This window comes from Microcaecilia unicolor, chromosome 4 (assembly GCF_901765095.1).
Source record: "Microcaecilia unicolor chromosome 4, aMicUni1.1, whole genome shotgun sequence".
NCBI lineage: Eukaryota > Metazoa > Chordata > Amphibia > Gymnophiona > Siphonopidae > Microcaecilia > Microcaecilia unicolor.
In genome coordinates this window covers 228,885,592-228,904,233 of record NC_044034.1, presented here as the reverse complement: position 1 = coordinate 228,904,233, position 18,642 = coordinate 228,885,592, and the positions used below count along the sequence as shown (strand labels likewise).

General features: G+C 44.2%; 1 protein-coding gene across 1 annotated transcript in view; it reads left to right on the top strand.

Moving 5' to 3' along the window:
* Nucleotides 1-18,642, top strand: part of SHPK (sedoheptulokinase) — a 99,482-nt gene that overhangs the window by 58,058 nt on the left and 22,782 nt on the right. Inside the window, exon 6 of the mRNA XM_030199524.1 lies at nt 7,013-7,213. Coding sequence (XP_030055384.1) covers nt 7,013-7,213 — 201 coding nt within the window. The remainder of the gene's footprint in view (nt 1-7,012; nt 7,214-18,642) is intronic.

The following is an 18,642-nucleotide window of genomic DNA, read 5'->3' as shown; positions in this document are numbered from 1 at the left end:
TCATCCATGGAGCCCGGTGTGGACACTGCCAATCTTTGAGGCAGTGCCCCCACCACGCATGCACGGGTGCCTCCCCGCCCAACAATTGAGTGCGGGACCAGCAGTCTATTGTTTTCTACTACTACTACTACTACTATTTAGCATTTCTATAGCGCTACAAAGCGTACGCAGCGCTGCACAAACATAGAAGAAAGACAGTCCCTGCTTGAAGAGCTTACAATCTAATAGACAAAAAATAAAGCAAGCAAATCAATTAATGTGTAGAGGAAAGAGGCGAGGAGGATAGGTGGGGCGAGTGGATACAAATGTTAAAGAGGTGGGCTTTCAATCTAGATTTAAAGATGGTCAAGGATGGGGCAAGACGTAGGGGCTCAGGAAGTCTATTCCAGGTATAAGGTGCAGCGAGACAGAAGGAGCGAAGTCTGGAGTTGGCAGTAGTGGAGAAGGGAACAGATAAGAAGGATTTATCCATGGAACGGAGTGCATGGGAAGGGGTGCATGGGAGGACGAGTGTGGAGAGATACTGGGGAGCAGCAGAGTGAGTACATTTATAGGTCAGTAGAAGAAGTTTGAACAGGATGCGAAAACGGATAGGGAGCCAGTGAAGTGACTTGAGGAGAGGGGTAGTATGAGTAAAGCGACCCTGGCGGAAGAGGAGACGGGCAGCAGAGTTTTGAACCGACTGGAGAGGGGAGAGGTGACTAAGTGGGAGGCCAGCAAGAAGCAGAGCAGAGAGGTTACTTTTTAAAATCTTTCCTCAGTGCGTCAAATTATTGCCTTTTTGGTGCCTTCCCTTTTTCAGGACATTTTCGCTTATTATTCATTTTTTCTGTGTTATCCAAATTATACATTTTTTTCCTGTTATTTTTTGTTTTTCAATTTTCGGTCTTTTGTGGCCACTGAGCCCTTCTTTTACCCAGGAAGAATAAATCATTTTCAGATACACGACTACTCGAGTTTCCCGAGTCATAGAGCCTTTTGACCTAACGTCAGCTGTTTTTCCCTCCATGGGGCTCATTTTCAAAGCACTTAGACTTACAAAGTTCCATAGGCTACTATGGAACTTTGTAAGTCTAAGTGCTTTGACAATACACCTAAACATGTCAACGAGGGTGCAGAGTGGCTTTAAGAAGTGTACTTGATGCAATAGGACTATTTCAGGCACAGACCCCCATAATTGATGAGCGGAGTACAGCGGACAGATGTGAAGCATTTGTTTACACTTTCAAACAACAATAGAACCAGGGGACACAAGATGAAGCTAGAATATGGTAGATTTAAAACAAACAGGAGAAAGTATTTCTTTACTCAGCGTGTAGTTGGACTCTGGAACTCGTTGCCGGAAAATGTAGTGACAGCAGCTGGCCTTACGGAGTTTAAAGGGGGTTTGGACAGATTCCTGAGGGAAAAGTCCATTGAACATTATTAAAAATTAAAAAAAATTTTTTTTTTTTTTTTTTTGGGGGGGGGGGGGGGGGGGGGGGGGTTGCCAGGTTCTTGAAGCCTGGATTGGCCGCTGTCGGAGACAGGATGCTGGGCTTGATGGACCATTGGTCTTTTCCCAGTATGGCGGTGCTTATGTGCATTTCTTGGTTCCAGAGTGTAACCTCTGTGGATGCAAGTGAGGACCCTTAAAGCCGTCAGATTCCAACGTGAAAAACCTTTTGGTTCTGTATCTGCATCAAGCATGGCAGGGATTTGGTATTTGATTCAGAACCTGCGTCGGCATCGAGGTTGGGTGCACCAATGCAATATCGAAAAGTTCCAACATTGGACTTGGTACTACATATGCGTAAGGACTGTACGACCTCATCATCGGTGCTGCATCCATTGAGGGACTTACAGCATAAAAAGCCTAGAAATGTCGCCATAATTCTCCGTTTAGGCACTCTGTCCATATCTCCCCTGCATAGACATCCTCGATGCACAGGAAATATCCATGCCACAGTGACCACCCTCCTTTTCTCCAATTTATTTCTCATTTAGAGCCTTCGAAGTCTTCCAGGTGTCCTACATCTGCATAGGCTATAACTCAGGCTACATCCACACCACTTTCTCAGCTAGTACAGACGCCAACTCGAGGAAGTCTGGACTTTGCTCAAGGAAGAACTTTCAGGGCCACTGCATTTACAGTTTGTACAGGCTGATAGTGTGCTTGAGCCAGCCTCAGCCCAACCTGTCACTAAATCAGAGAGACAGTCACAGGAAAGGTCCTGCTCGTTAGCTTAGCGTCGACCATCCAGGGCGGCATGAACCTGGCTGACGCATGTGTCAACATCGGCAGAAGAACTTTCTCCAGTTTCAGAGACTCGCATGACGCACCTCGACACGAAGCTAACACTCTAGTCAACACTCTCCTTCACATACTTCCCATGAACCGTACTTTGAAGAGTCAGACTCTGACCTCTCTTGGGAGACAAATCAGGATCTATCAGCTGAGGAGTCCTCTGGCATTCCATCTGATCCTTCTCCACCATCTGAAAGACACAGATCTCCTCCAGAAAGTGTATACTTTCTTGGCTTTGTCCGTAAGATGGCTATACCTTTCAAATTAGAAACGGAAGAAGAACCTTGTTCAGAACTGTTTGAGGTTCTCGATTATGACTCTTCTCCTAGGGATGAAATCACTGTTCCACTTATACAATTATGAAAAATGCTCTACTCAAACTCGGAGACTCCATTGACAGTTCAGGTAGCCCCAAAGAAAATTGATACAGTGTATAGGATACAAAAATCCACTGGGTTTGAAAAAACACAGCTACCCCATCATTCCCTAAAACATGTTCACAGTGCAAGATATTATGCCTCTGCTCCTCCATGAAGAGAAACTAGAATGTTACTCTTGGCAGAAAATCTTTTCAGTTTTCAATGCTAACCAATCGCATCTTGGATTATCAATTTTATGCCACAATTTACTTTGTATTAGAGATTTTATCTTTTGTGGAATTCCTTACCTGAGAAAGCTGAGGAATTCATAAGCTTCACAAGAAACTTATTGACTTTCATAAATATTTGGCAAGGCAAGCTTTTCATGCGTTTGTCTATTCACTCATTTCCGCCTTCAGCAGTGGCAGTGCAACATCTCTCTTGGCTTAAGGTCTCCGACCTCGAATCTGCTGTCCGAGAATATCTAGCAGAATTCCCTTGTCATGAAGAAAACTTGTTTGGGGACAAAGTCGAGGAAGTGGCTGACCTAAGACTCTATCCAGGCCACAATGTTCTTCTTCTCCTCCTCTTCCACCACTACCACCGCTCATGTCCAACGCAGCAGTGGGGTCAAAAATCCAAGATACTCTGTCTAAACAGCTTTATGTTTGACTCCTTCCTAGAGAGCATTGCCACCATACAGTTAGCTGTGCCAAACGACCTACCAGTCTGGGGAGGCTCATTCTCTTTCAGCAGAGGTGACCTCTCATTACCTCCGACCATTGGGTGCCACACACCATTCAACACGGCTATTCTCTGCGTTGGCAAATAAGACCTTCCAACAATCCACCAAGAGTCTCATTTCAACTCCATCTAAATAAAACAACTTTGAGTAGAGCTCTCGGCCCTCTTATGGCAGAATGCAATAGAACCAGTTCCGCCGCCGGCCTAGAGTTGAGGGTTCTATTCAAGATATTTCCTTATAACAAAAAGACAGAGGGAGTACATCCAATTCTTGATCTGTGAGACTTAAACAGCTTACTACTGAAAGAAAAATTTTGCATGGTAACCCTGGGGTCACTACTTCCCATGATATAACTCAACGATTGGTTTTGCTCTCTAGATCTCAAGGAGGCATACACACACATACCTATTCTCCCTGTACACAGAAATTTCCTCCGCTTCCGCTGTGTAGCTCTGCAATTTTGGCTTGACTTTGGCTCCTCGAATCTTCACAAAAGTGTCTGATAGTGGTAGCTGCAACACTTCGCAGATGGGGCATCCATGTCTTCCCCTATCTGGACGACTGGTTAATCAAGGCAGACTCCCATGAGTCATCACACAACTCCATTCTATCTGCTATAAAGGTCCTAGAATGCCTCAGGTTTGTGATCAATTGCACAAATCCACATCTTCAACCAGATCAGAACTTAGAGTTCATCAGAGGTCTCCTGGACGCTACTCAGGGCTGAGCCTTCCTTCCTTAACCAAGAGTGTACCGACTCCTGCCACTCAGATGTTCAAATCAACTCAACTATTTGCTCATCAAATGCTCCACCTAGTCGGTCACATGGCTTCAAAAGTACATGTAATGCCATTGGCTCATCTCCACTTCTGACTTCCTCAGTGGACACTCTCCTCTCAGTGATCCCAAGCCACAGGATTCCTCTTTGCTCAAATTTGAGTCTCTCCACAGTTATATCGTTCTCTACAGTGGTGTCCCAGAATCTAATCCGGGGTCTTCTGTTCCAGCCCCCTCCACATCATATGATTCTAACCACAGATGCTTCCATATTAGGTTGAGACACTCCTCTTGACGGTCTCCATACACAAGGTTCTTGGTCCCCACGGCAGAAGCAATATCATATCAATCTCCTTGAATTGTGGGCAATCTGGAATTCTCTGAAAACTTTTCAAGACCACATTCTCGATCAAGTAATACTTATTCACACAGACAACCAGGTTACAATGGGGGAACAGTTTCTTACCGCCTCTGTCAACAAGCCATACATATATGGACTTGATTAGCTTGTCGAAACATCACTCTAAGAGCTAGCCAGCAAACAGAATGTCTAAAACCAGCAGTATCTGAACATAATGACCACCTTAGCTAGCCGGCAGTGCAGAAAGTCTAAAACCAGCAGTATCTGGTAAAAACAGACAAATTGAGCAGAGTCCTTCAGCCTAACGATTGGTCCTTCATCACTTCTGTACTTCGTCGAAACTTCCAGCCGTGGAGGACCCCAGTGATAGATCGCTTTGCTTTTGTTCTAGAATATATGCTCCTAATCGTATAGCCCCAGATGTCTTCTTGCTCCACTGGGGAACAGACCTCCTATACGTTTTTCCCCCAATAACTCTGGGAAAACTCTTCTCAACTGCATCAAGACCAAGGGACCATGATTCTAATAGCTCCCTACTTGCCACATCAAATCTGGTTCCTTCTTCTAGAGTTATCGTCCAGTGAACCACTGAAGTTAGATCCTTTTCCAACCCTAATCACACAGAACGAGGAGTCTCTCTTCCATCCAGGCCCTCACTCTCTAGCCCTGATGCCTTGGTTCCTGATGACATAGGCTTACGTTCCTTAAACCTTCCTCACATAGTCTCTACAATACTTTTAGCTTCTAGGAAACCTTCCACGTGAAAATGTTATCATTTTAAAGTGGAAAAGATTTTCTCAATCTTGCTACAAGCTCTTTGCCTTCCCTTATGGAGTACTTCCTCCATCTTTTAGATTCTGGCCTTAAAACTAGTTCAGTCAGAGTACACTTGAATGCTATCAGTGCCATGCTAAAGTTGATAATAAGCCAGTTTCTGCTTATCCCTTAATAGTTAGGAGGTTTCACGAATCTATCAAACCACTTCCGGTGGCATGGAATTTCAATATAATCTTAACAGCTCTCAAGAAACCTCCATCTGAACCACTTCATTCCTGTTTCTAAAGTTCCTCATATATAAGGTAGTGTTCTTAATAGCTCTTAATTCTGACAGAAGGGTCAGCATACTTCAAGCCCTTACACCAAGTTCTACCATGAGAGGGTTGACCTCTAAACCCACCCCAAATTCCTTCCTAAAGTGGTATCTGAGTTCCATCTCGGTCAGTCCATTATACTACCTATCTTCTTTCCTAAGCCACACTGTAATCCTGGAGAAGCAGCACTGCATACCTTATGCTGCAAGTATGCTCTAGCGTATTATCTAGAGCATGCAAAACCTCATAGGAAGGCCTCCCAGTTTTTTTATATCCTTTGATCCTAATAGATTAGGGATACCTTTCACCAAACGTACTATATCTGCTTGGCTGGCTGACTGTGTCTCCTACATGTATACTCAGGCTGGGCTGACCCTTCATGGCTGGGTCACCGCTCAAAATGTAAGAGCCATCGCGGCTTCATTAGCCCATTTCTGCTCTGCTTCCATTGAAGAAATTTGCAAGGTGGCTACATGTCTTCTATCCACACCTTCACTGCTCATTACTGTCTGGAGCAGCATTCTAGGCGTGATAGCCAGTTTGGACAAGCAGTCCTACTGAATCTTTTTACTACTTAAAAGTCAACTCCACCCTCCAGCCCTTTTTTTTCCACCAGGCTTACTATCAATTAAGTTGCAGAATTCATTTATGTCGTGAGCCTGGTAGCTAGTGAGTCCCATATGTGAGAATATTATGCCTGGTTGTCCTTGGAGAAAGCTAAGTTACACCTGTAGTTCCGATGACAGCAGGCATATATTCTCACAAATCTCCTACCTCCCCTTGGAGCTGTCTTCTTAGATTTAGTACTGTACTACTGGTCCCGTTCTCGAGCATTAGGCAAGGAGGCACCCGCACATGCGCAGTGGGGGCACTCCCTCAAAGATTTAAAGTGACAGTGCACTTGGCAATGTCTTCACCGGGCTCCGTGGATGACATCGCCCATATGTGAGAATATATGCCTGCTGTCCTTGGAGAACACCTGCTACAATTAAGAAACTTAGCTTTATGTCATTTTCTGTGTCATTTATGGGAATGTTTGGGTGGTTCTTTCAGGAGTGTTAGCATTTTTTTGTTTGTTTGTTATGGAAGCAATGTCGTCAAAAGTGTGCACGTTTTGCAAAAAGGGTGTACTCTTTCCTGATAGTGCATGGATGCCTAACCATTGCGGATGAGCACGCTGTTGGAAAAGAGTGCTGACTAATAACACATGAAAAAAACAAGTTTAGTGTTTTTCTTGTTGCCATTTGAAAATGACATGCAGTGACCTGAGAAATGCCTTGTCAAACGAATGCACATTTCTAATACTAGTGGTCAATGAAGTGACCAGTTGTCTTGCTGCTTCAGTTCTTCACCGCTGTAGGGCATGACTTCATAACCATTTTTTCATTTTAGTCCTCAACATCAGCACATCTGCCCAACTGACGTTCTCCATGCCCTCGGAATTTGAACCACCAGAGACCCCAGATTGTCACTCTGCACTTGCCTATTTTCCTTATTTTGATGGCAAGTACTTGGCTGTGGCTGCGTCACTGAATGGAGGCAATGTCTTGGCAACATTTGTCAAAATGCTTTCAGGGTGGATTGCAGAATTGGGTAAACAATTTTTTCTATCTTTCAAAGTTACAGTATAATTGACATAATTTTAGTTAACTTGCTATAGCTGAAGCAAAAGAACCTGGCCAACATTGATTTAGCCAAGGAAAGTTTTTGCCTCACTAATCTGGTACATTTTTTTGAAAGTGTGGATAAAAGTGAGCTGGTTGCTATCCTATATGTTGATTTTCAGAAAACATTTGACAAAGTATCTCATGGAAATTAGCGTCAGGGGATAGGAGGCAGTGACCTATTGTGGATTGAGAACTGGTTAAAAGATAGAGAGTATGGTTAAATGGGACTGCTGCTTTTTGATATATTCATAAATGACCTGGAAACAGGAATAATGCATGAGGTGATCAAATTTGCTGATGATGCAAAGTTATTCAAAGTTGTTTCAATTCAAGAGAATTGTGAAAAATTGCAAGAAGACCTTATGAGACTGGGAGAATGGACATCCAAATGGCAGATGAAATTTCATGTGATCAAGTACAAAGTAATGCATGATGCAAGGCTCCACATTGGGAGTCATCACTCAGGAAATTTAGGTGTTTTTGTTGATACGTTGAAATCCTCTGCTCAATGTGCAGCAACAGCCACAAAAGGAAATAGAATGTTAGGAATTATTAGGGAAAGAATGGAGAATAAAACGGAGAATATCATAATGCCTCTATATTGCTCTATGGTACAATTGCACCTCAAGTATTATGTACAATTCTGTCACAACATCTCAAAATAGATATAGTTGAATTAGAAAAGGTACAGAGCAGGGTGACCATAATCCAAAATAGCACTGATGACCCATAGCTGTAGTCCTATAAAAGGATGCTCTCTAGAAGTATACAAGACTACCATTTAGGATCAGCAATTTCATTTTTGATGATGGTGTTGACCCTGGCACCAGTGGAGGGTGACTGCTGCCACCAGGGACCCCTGAACCACCAATAATGTCCTTAGGAGCGAGTTCTCAGAAGGGACAAGGGAGTTGGTGGGGATGGAAGGAATCAGAGAATGTATTAGTGTTGGAAGGAGACCAGGAGGTTCCTGGTTTTTTGGGGTAGGGGGTTCAATTGTGTTGATGGTGGGGCTTGTTGTGGAGAATTTGATCGGGGTTATGATGTTAGGGGAAAGGATTGAAAGTGCCGAGGCCAGTGCTGCCACCACACTTAAGTTAATACTTAAATATGTAGTCAATCACTATATAGGAATAGGGAATACTCGGAAAGGAATTCCACCCTCAAAATTCAATAATATATTGAAAAAGAAGGGAAAACCAAAAGGAGAATGCAGTATAGGCTGATTACTCAGCCGAGCCACGTTTTAGTGAGACTAGCCGCAACAACGGCTCACTATACCGCTCTATACATCATCAATACTCCTTACATTGAAACCCTTCAATTTATTATTTTAATGCATTATATACAAAAAAAAATTTTTATCCAAACAAGTGTGAAAAATCTTAATGAGAAACCCCCAACCCTCTATCAAGAAGTTCTTTCAAATAAAAATTTTTTTATCAAAAATATATAAATCCAAGTCACAATATGTGACCAAAAAAAATTAAAGAAAGCAAAGCACAATAGGGACAGTCAGGCATGAGCAAGGACTTTGCTTAAACTTCTATCTGCTTGCTCCAAAGGCCGTCTGCTTTTAAGCAGTGATTATATTAGAGATGTACAATGAACAATGGTTAAAAAAAACAAAACCTTGATGTGCAAAGAATTTGTGCTTTGATATATGAAGGTCCATTATCAAATCTATATTTGTTAAAATTCTCTTAAGAACATAAGAATAGCCATACTTGGTCAGACCAATGGTCCGTCTAGTCCAGTATCCTGTTTCCAACAGTGGCCAATCCAAGTCACAAGTACCTGGCAGAAACCCAAATAGCAACATTCCATGCTACCAATCCAAGGATAAGCAGTGGCTTCCCCATGTCTATCTAAATAGCAGACTATGGACTTTTCCTCCAGGAACTTGTCCAAACCTTTTTTAAACCTATATACGCTAACCGTTGTTACCATATCCTCTGGCAAACAGTTCTAGAGCTTAACTATTTTTTTAGTGAAAAATTATTTCCTCCTATTTGTTTTAAAAGTATTTCCATGTAATTTCATTGAGTGTCTCCTATTCTTTGTACTTTTTGAAAGAGTAAAAAATTGATTCACTTCTGCTTGTTCAACACCACTCAGGATTTTGTAGACCTTGGTCATATCTCCCTTCTGCAGTCCAAGCTCAAGAGCCCTAAACTCTTTAGACTTTCCTTATATTAGAGGACTTCCATCCCCTTTATCATTTTGGTCACTCTTCTTTGAACCTTTTCTAATTCTGCTATATCTTTTCAGAGATATGGCGACCAGAGTTGAATGCAATACTCAAGGTGAGGTCGCACCATGGAGCGATATAGAGGCATTATAATATTCTTGGTCTTATTTAACATCTCTTTCCTAATAATTCCTAGCATACTATTTGCCTTTTTAGCCAGTGCCATCGCACACTGGTCAGAAGATTTCAGCGTATTGTCTACAATGAGGTGTATTTTCAAAGCACTTAGACTTACAAAGTTCCATAGTAACCTATGGAACTGTAAGTCTAAGTGCTTTGAAAATGAGCCTCAATGACACCTATATCTTTTTCTTGGGTGCTAACTCCCAAGGTGGACCCAAACATCAGGTAACTATGTTTCGGATTATTCTTCCTAATGTGCGTCACTTTGCATTTGTCCACATTAAGTTTAATCTGCCATTTGATGCCCAGTCCTACAAGTTCCTAAGGTCTTCCTGCAATTTTTCACAGTTCGCTTGTGTTTTAACAAACTTGAATAGTTTGCAAATTTAATCACCTTACTCGTCGTTCTGATTTCCAGATCATTTATAAATTTGTTAAATAGCACCAGTCCTAGTACAGATCCCTGCAGCACTCTACTATTCACCCTTCTCCACTGAGAAAATTTGCCATTTAACCGTACTGTACAACATTGCTTAGATCTAGTATCAAACTGGCTTTTCAATCACAAATGAGTTCTGAACAAACAGAAAACTGTTGCCTGTTGGTTTAGAGATCGCCTCCACTGCTAACTCCAGGCTTTGCTCCTTTTCTCTCGCGGCACCTTATGCCTGGAATAGACTTCCTGGACCTATACGTCTAGCTCCATCTCTACCTGTTTTCAAATCAATGCTGAAAACCCACCTTTTCACTACTGCTTTTGGCTCCTAGCCACAATTGCCCTCCCCTTGTGCCTTCCTCCCTTCTCACCCATTACTTCCCTCACCTGTAACTGACTTGTCTGTCTGTATTATTTAGATGGTAAGCTCTTTTGGGCAGGGACTGTGTCTTTGTATCAGGTGTTCAGCGCTGCGTGTGTCTGGTAGCGCTATACAAATGCTAATAATAATAATAGAGATGATCCTTCTATTTCCCTTATTATTCTGAACCTTTTTGGAACTCCAATTGAGCCGGTTAACTCCTTCTGGTACATAGGAGTCATTCTAGATTCCCACCTCACCTTTTTCCATCAGGTTTCAAATTTGTGTAAAACCAGCTTTCTTTTCCTTGTCATCAAGCAGATGCAGCCATTACAGATGGGTTGTGTCCATCAACCAGCAGAGGGAGATAGAGAGCACACTTTTTTTCAGTGCCTCATACCAGCTTGCTCCACTGCCTCTCTTCAGTATTCTCTATCTCCCCTAGCAGAGTGGCTGCAGCTGCTTCGAGCTCCATCTAAAATCTGCCTGGAGGTTGCTCCTGTGCTTTTGCCAGTTGTTAGCAGGGGTGTTGGAGGCTATAGCAGCTTCACTTTAAAGGCACATAGGTTCGCCCTTTCCCTGCCTTACCCATACCTCCGTGGATGTGGACACATTGCTTAGCTTTCCCTGTCCTTCCCCACCAACAGTGGATGCAGGCACATAGGTTCGCCCTTTCCCTGCCTTTCCCACTCACCTGAGCCTCCGGAGTTCTATTTACTTCTGCTTTCCTCACAGCGTTAAAAAAAAAAAAAAAGGAACAAAGGTTTTTCCTTGCCTTTTTCTGTGGGACCGGAGCTGTGATACTCGGTCCAGTGAGGTAAGAGTGTTTTCTGACTCCTCCGGGGTGGGCCCGCGATCGGGGCGATTTTGAATTTTACCGCCGTTTTTGGCGATGGCTGCGGAGACAGTAAAGCGCTGTTCCAAGTGTGGCAAGCGCAGATCAGCAGCGGGGCTCTGTAAATTGTGCTGTACAGACGTTAGAGCCGGCCCGAGCATGGCGAGCGATGATTCTTCGCGGTCTGAGCTGGCAGCGGGCGCCATTTTGAATTTACCACATGGCGCGACCTCCGCTGAGACGGAGAGTCCTGAGCCCGGGGGGAGGCCTCGGAGTGAGGCTGATATGGGAGCTACTAGCCCCGGCAGAGATCCGGGTGCCCAGGGTGAGTGTTTCTCCCCTGATTTTGTCTTATTAATGCATAAAGCATACATGCTTAAAAGAGCTCTCCCACAAAGCCCGGCATGGGCCTCTTCTAATGCCCCCCCGGTGGATTCTAGCCTGGGTATGCCCTCTGAGGCGTTATTCCCTGATAATTGGCAGAATATGAAGCGCAGAAGGGCTCATTCCCCTTCAGAGGGTGCTGCACCTCCATTCCCCCCCCCCCCCCCCCCCCCCCCCCCCCCCCCCGTGGTCGGGCTGCGAGGATTCAGAGGACTCTGGCAGGCCTTCATGGTCTGAGGAGTCAGAGTCTGGTGCAGAAGTGACTCAGGATCTGGACGATCCCTCCGCGGTGAGGATTTTCCATCGTGATGAGCTGCCAGCGCTTATTTCTGATGCCCTGCAGGCTCTCTCTATTGAGGACCCTGCCAGTGGCACAGCCTCCTCTGTGAATCCTAGGATGGCTAGTACCAAAAAGCCTGCTCGAGCCTTTCCTTTGCATGACTCCATCCAAGAGCTTATTTCGGCTCAATGGGCTGACCCCGAGGGACCTTTGAAAGTTCCATGGCTATGGGGCAATTATACCCTCTGAGTGAGGAGCATATGGCTTGCTTTGCTATGCCTAAAGTGGATGCCCTAGTCACAGCCCTAGTGACAAAGAGAACTACCCTCCCTGTTGAAGGAGGTGTTGCCCTGAAGGATATTCAAGACCGTAGACTGGAATCAGCACTTAAACGGTCATTTGAAATTGCAAGTCTCACTATTCGGGCGTCTGCATGCAGTTATTCTGCTAGAGCCTGCCTGGCTTGGTTGCAACAGGCAGTGGAACAGCCCGGTGATGGAGCGGAGCCCTTTTCAGATGTGGCTCCGCGGATGGAGTCGGCCTTGTCCTTTCTTGCTGACGCCCTTTATGATATTGTCAGAGCTTCGGCTAAACACATGGCAGTAGCAGTGGCGGCTCGCCGTCTTCTTTGGCTACGGCATTGGGCGGTGGACATGGCCTCTAAGCAAAGGTTGGTAAAGTTGCCCTTTCAAGGCCTTCTCCTGTTTGGTGAGGATTTGGAGAAAATTGTGAAGGGCCTGGGTGAGGCTAAACCCCAGCGCTTGCCCGAAGATAGGCCTCGGCCTTCCTCTAAGGGTGCAGCGGTCCACTCCTCTTACAGACCTTGCTTCCGTGAAACTTGAAGGTACCGCCCGGGGCGGTCTTCTGGGTTCACTTCTCGTGCCTGTTTTCAGCAGAGGAACTCCTTTCGCTCGGACAAACGTTCCACAGCCACTGGCTCAAGGCCTGGAGTTCAGGGGCGACCCTCTCAATGATGGTGCGCCGGCCCTCTCCTCGAGTTCTGTCATCGGAGGACGTCTTTCCCTCTGTGCCGAGGAGTGGGCCAACATTTCCTCAGATCAGTGGGTCTTGGACCTGATCAGAGACGGTTACAGAATAGAATTCGACGCCCCTGTAAGAGACGTGTTTGTGGAGTCCCAATGCGGTTCTGCCGCCAAACGGGCGGCGGTAGAGGAGACTTTACAAGGTCTGATTCAGATAGGGGCCGTGTCCCCGGTACCTCCCGCCGAACACGGCTGTGGCCGCTACTCCATCTACTTTGTGGTGCCGCGAAAAGGAGGGTCTTTTCGCCCTATTCTGGGCTTAAAAGAATTAAACAAGTCCCTGAAAGTGCGGCATTTTCACATGGAAACCCTGCGCTCCGTCATTGCGGTGGTACAGCCAGGAGAGTTTCTCACGTCTCTGGACCTGAAAGAAGCTTACTTGCACATTCCAATTTGGCCCCCGCACCAGAAGTTTCTGAGGTTTGCGGTGATGGGAAAGCATTTCCAGTTCCGGGCCTTGCCTTTTGGCCTCGCCACAGCTCCCCGCACCTTTTCGAAGGTTATGGTGGTAGTAGCTGCCTTTCTAAGGCGAGAGGGTATTCGGGTTCACCCGTACCTGGACGACTGGCTCATTTTAGCAAACTCTGCTGCAGAGAGTCAGCATGTAATAGCCAGAGTGGTCTCAGTACTTCAATCTCTGGGCTGGGTCGTCAATTCGGCCAAAAGTCACCTGACCCCCTCACAGTCTCTAGAATATTTGGGGGCCAGGTTCAACACAGCCTTGGGGTATGTGTACCTACCCGAGCAAAGGTGGTGCAAGCTTCAGAATCAGGTCCGTCTGCTCCTAAGGATGCCCCGCCCACGAGCTTGGGACATTGTCCAGCTGCTTGGATCGATGACGGCCACTATGGAACTGGTGCCCTGGGCGAGAACGCACCTGAGACCTCTACAGTATGCTCTACTCCAAAGATGGTCTCCAGTATCTCAGGATTACCAATGCAGACTCTCTTGGCTCCCTGCGGCCCGACTCAGCATGGAGTGGTGGCTCTCAGACAGCATGCTGCGGCGAGGAATGCCGCTGGCGCTCCCCGATTGGTGCCTAGTGGTGACAGATGCCAGTCTGAAAGGCTGGGGCGCACATTGCAAGGGGAAGCATGCCCAGGGTCTATGGACACCCGAGGAGTCGGAGTGGTCCATCAACCGCCTAGAGTTGAAAGCGGTGTTTCAGGCGCTTCTGGCCTTTCAAGTGACCCTGGAAGGATTGGCTGACAGAGTGATGTCGGACAACACGACAGCAGTGGCCTACATAAATCGACAAGGCGGCACTCAGTGCAGAGCTCTAGCCGCGCAGGCCGAACAAATTTGCCACTGGGCCAAGCTGCATCTACAGTTTCTGTCGGCAGCTCACATTGCAGGTCAGAGCAACGTGCAAGCCGATTATCTAAGCAGGTATCAGATCGATCCAGCGGAGTGGGAACTTGCAGATGAAGTGTTTCTGCAGATATGTGCCAAGTGGGGCAAGCCCGTGATCGATCTAATGGCGACAAGCACCAATGCCAATCTCCATTCTGAGTTAATGCCCTTTGTTGTAGGGCCATCGTTCGCTGTGAGGAAAGCTCATGTTATTCCCATTGCGGTTTGCCATACTGCTTTGGAAGCTTCAAATACTGAAGAGAGGCAGTGGAGCAAGCTGGTATGAGGCACTGAAAAAAGTGTGCTCTCTATCTCCCTCTGCTGGTTGATGGACACAACCCATCTGTAATGGCTGCATCTGTTATGACTAAAGGAAAGAAAATTATCACGGTAAGAACCTAATTTTCCCATTCTTAGACAACTACGCTCAGTCTGTCACTTTTTTGATTAGTACACATTTCACTCTTCTTTCTTTATTAGTCACCAGGCTTGACTACTGTAATATTAACTAGTTAAGATATTCACATGCCAATTTGAAAAAACTTAAGGTCCATTCAAAACACAGACATTAAACTGATTTGTCATTCAAAAAAATTTCATCATGTGTCCCCATTGTTTAAGAAGTTTCATTGGCTCCCAGTTGAGGTACGAATAATACACAAATTGCTTACACTTGCTTTTAAGGCTCATCGGTCCGGTCTCTCCCATTATTTGGTAACCTTGACCACCCCTTATTCCCCCATTTGTCTTCTCCATTCGATAAATGACCACTGTCTAGTTCTTCCAAACATTAACAACAAACAGTACTCCTGTTCTATATAAACTAGCTGTTGAGCCCGTTAAAACGGGCTATTGGGTCGGCGCTGCCCCCTCCCCCCGAGGTCGCCGCTGGCCCCTCCCCCTCCCGAGTTGCCGCCGCTGGCCCATCTCTTCGCTATTCAACTTACATCTCCGGAGCAGGCAGATCAGCTGAGCTCCCGTCGGCCTTCCTTCTCTGCCTGTGTCCCGCCCTCGTGTGACGTAACGTCGGCGAGGGCGGGATACAGGCAGGGAAGGAAGGCCAACGGCAGCTCAGCTGATCTGCCTGCTCCGGAGATGTAAGTTGAATAGTGAAGAGACGGGCCGGGTGGAGGGGTGGCAGCGGTGGCGACTCCGGAGGGGGGGAGCGGTGGCGACCTCGGCGGTTCCCTCCCCTTCGCGCAGTTTCCCTCTCTGTCCCGCCCCTCCTGTCATTACGTATTGATGCGGGGGCGGGACAGAGAGGGAAGTCTACTGCGCATTTGCGAGTGAGTACGGTCACTCGCCGTTTATATGTTTAATTACAAAATCTTTATTAGTGAAAACAAACCAGTGCATTAAAAAAAAAAGAATGCACTGGTTTGTTTTCACTAATAAAGATTTTGTAATTTATATAGAACAGGAGTACTGTTTGTTGTTAATGTTTTAGGTACCTCCTATTATATATATATCCCCTATTAAGATTAAGATTAGTTCTTCCAAACGCCAAATTGGCACACCTGGAATTTACTAGACATCACGTATTGTGTATTGTTGTTATTGTATGATATTATTGGTTTGTTTGTTTTATTGTAACCCACTCAGAAGATTGGATGGGCGGGCTATAAATTTTGTTAAATAAATCACGTGGGTTTTTTTTTTTTTGCTGCATCTTTTTATTTGAATTCTCTCCCTCTTGCTATTTGGGTTGAACTATAATTTAAAAATTTCAAATCTGCAATAAAAACTTGGCTTTTTCAACAAGCATTTAGCATTACCTAGCCGATTAAAGGAGGAGTTGCATCTTTCTCTCTGTTTTTATGTTCTTACTTTTTTTGTTCCTGACCCTCCCCTCCTTTCCCTTCCTTCCCTGGTCCCTATTGTTACCTCTCCATCTTCTCCATTATATTTCTCTATCTTTACCTTCTTTAGACATTGTTTTGATTGGATTGGTTGTACTTGATGTGTGTGGAACAGTTTTCTTTTCTATTTGATATTGTAGTTCCTTTCCTACTTTATATTTTATTTTTCTAGCTTGTACACTGCCCAGATCTGCCAGTTAACAGGCAGTATAGCAAGTTTTAATAAACTATAAACTGCCCTTTGTTTTATGTCCAATAACCATTTTCTAATCCACAGTGCCTCATATCCCAAATTTTTATTTTTACAATTTTGGCTAAGCTCCTGTATGATCTAGGGCTTATATATTCAAAATAATATATGCACAAGCATTCAGTTCCACTAAGCTCATACTACTCAGTTAACTTGTAGTATTAAATCTGTCAAATGATCAATACTTAAAACAAATCATTGTTGAGAACACTACAGTCAATTTGCAGCATTTAACTCGGAACTCTTTTTAAGGTGTGACTGAATCTTTCATTTATTGGAGTTATTTTCTTTCTTTCTTTTATGATGATTTTTTTGTTCAGCCCAGGTGGTTTATCAAGATTTTAAAATAAATATAAACTACAGGTTCTGAATGATCTGCATGAGTTTAAAATATGTGAAATAGACAATGAAAGCAAGGTTTCTGATTGAAAACAGGACTGTTTGAAATAAAAGAGAAGGATAAATAGGGTAAAATTATCAGTAGAGAGCATAGGCTACGAGGAAAACTATATTGCAGTGACAGAAGGGAAGCTTGGGTCTATGAAGTTTGGCTTGTAAGCAAACATGTCCTCTGTTGTAATTCTCTAATATTTCAAGGAATATAGATCAATTACTGTTAGTGCTAAAAATCAGAACATTTATTTTCTACTAATCCTAAGTAATCACTCAGTGTGTATCACAGTGAAGTAAAGCACAAGACATACAAGACCAATGTCAAAATGTATTTATTAGCATTTATTTTTTCATTTATTAATTAAGATTTATTTGGCACCTGTTTGAAGGAATTCACACAAGGCAGTGTATAGCAAGAATAAGTCAAACAGTGGCAATAGACAATTAGAGCAGTAAAAATATTCAAATAATACAAGATATGGCATAGTATGCTATATTACAGTATCAACACAATAGACAACTTAGGGTGTAAGCAAAGACGAAAAATATAAATCCATAATAAATCATAAAATTGATCAATAGATGTTTAAATCTCACCAATATTGGCAAACTAACCTTTTCTCTTCAAGCAACAAAAAGCAAATATATCGCCCTTTATAATGAACTCAGCTTCTATAAGAGCTTATTTATAGAATAAAATCTTAAATTTCTTCAAGCAGGAAGGAAAATTAGTTTCCATTTGAACCTTGAGCACGAGTGCATTCAACAGAATTAGCACTTTCAAGGAAAACTGTGAACACTTTGGGGAACTTTATAAAGTGTTCATAGTTTTCCTTGAAAGTTGTAGTTATGTAAATCCAGAAAGTAAAAAACAGAGCCCGAGCCGTTTGGTTATCCAACAGAATTAGGGGCATATGGGGTTCAAGACCAATTTTTGGTTTCTGATAGACAGTCCTTATTAGGAATTATTTATGCAAGAGGGATTTAATACGGGTTTGGCAGCCAACTTTGGCCGTGTGTATAGCTAGTATATTTTTGGCTGGTTTGAACTTAACTGGCCAGCACTGAATATTAGCTTGGCCGGTTAAGTTCAAATCAGCCAACAATAAACCAGATATTCAATTCTAGTCACTAGAAACGGTTTGGCATCGAATATTTGACATTATCGCCGACCAAGGGAGTTATATATAAATAAATAAACAAACATATATATATATATATATATATATTGTAATATCTGTAATCCCGGTAGCAAACCTTCAGGGGTGGTAGGCTCCCTTCAGCAGTCCACAAACAAAGTCCTTCCAGACCACACAGCTTTTAGTTCCAAACAGTTTATTTCCTCTCCCCCACAAAATCTCAGTTCAAGGGGGTTAAAGTCCCATTCAGTTTCCAAAATAAAGCAACAAGAAAAAAACTTCCCTTTAAATCCAAGTTCTCCCCCAGTTCAACAGCCTGGGTTTCAGTTTTAAAAGTCTTTCCGCTTGGGTGGTTGCAGAATGGCAGTACACCGCCCACAACACAGCTAATTGACTCCTGTGACCACCCACTGCCTTCAGTCCCTGCAACTCTGCCCCAAAGTACAATTACAGTCCATGTCAACTGGCTCCTCCAAACCTGGTGTGCTGGTCTCTCCAGCCTCTCCTTCCTCCAAGCACTCCATTAACTCTGCTTCTCTGCTAGGCTGTTGGTTGGAGTCCTCCTCCCCCTCCCAGGTGGAAGGAATCTTGTACTGATTTCTAACCCAAGGGTATTGAGCTTTGTCATCCCTGCTCCCTCTTCTGGCC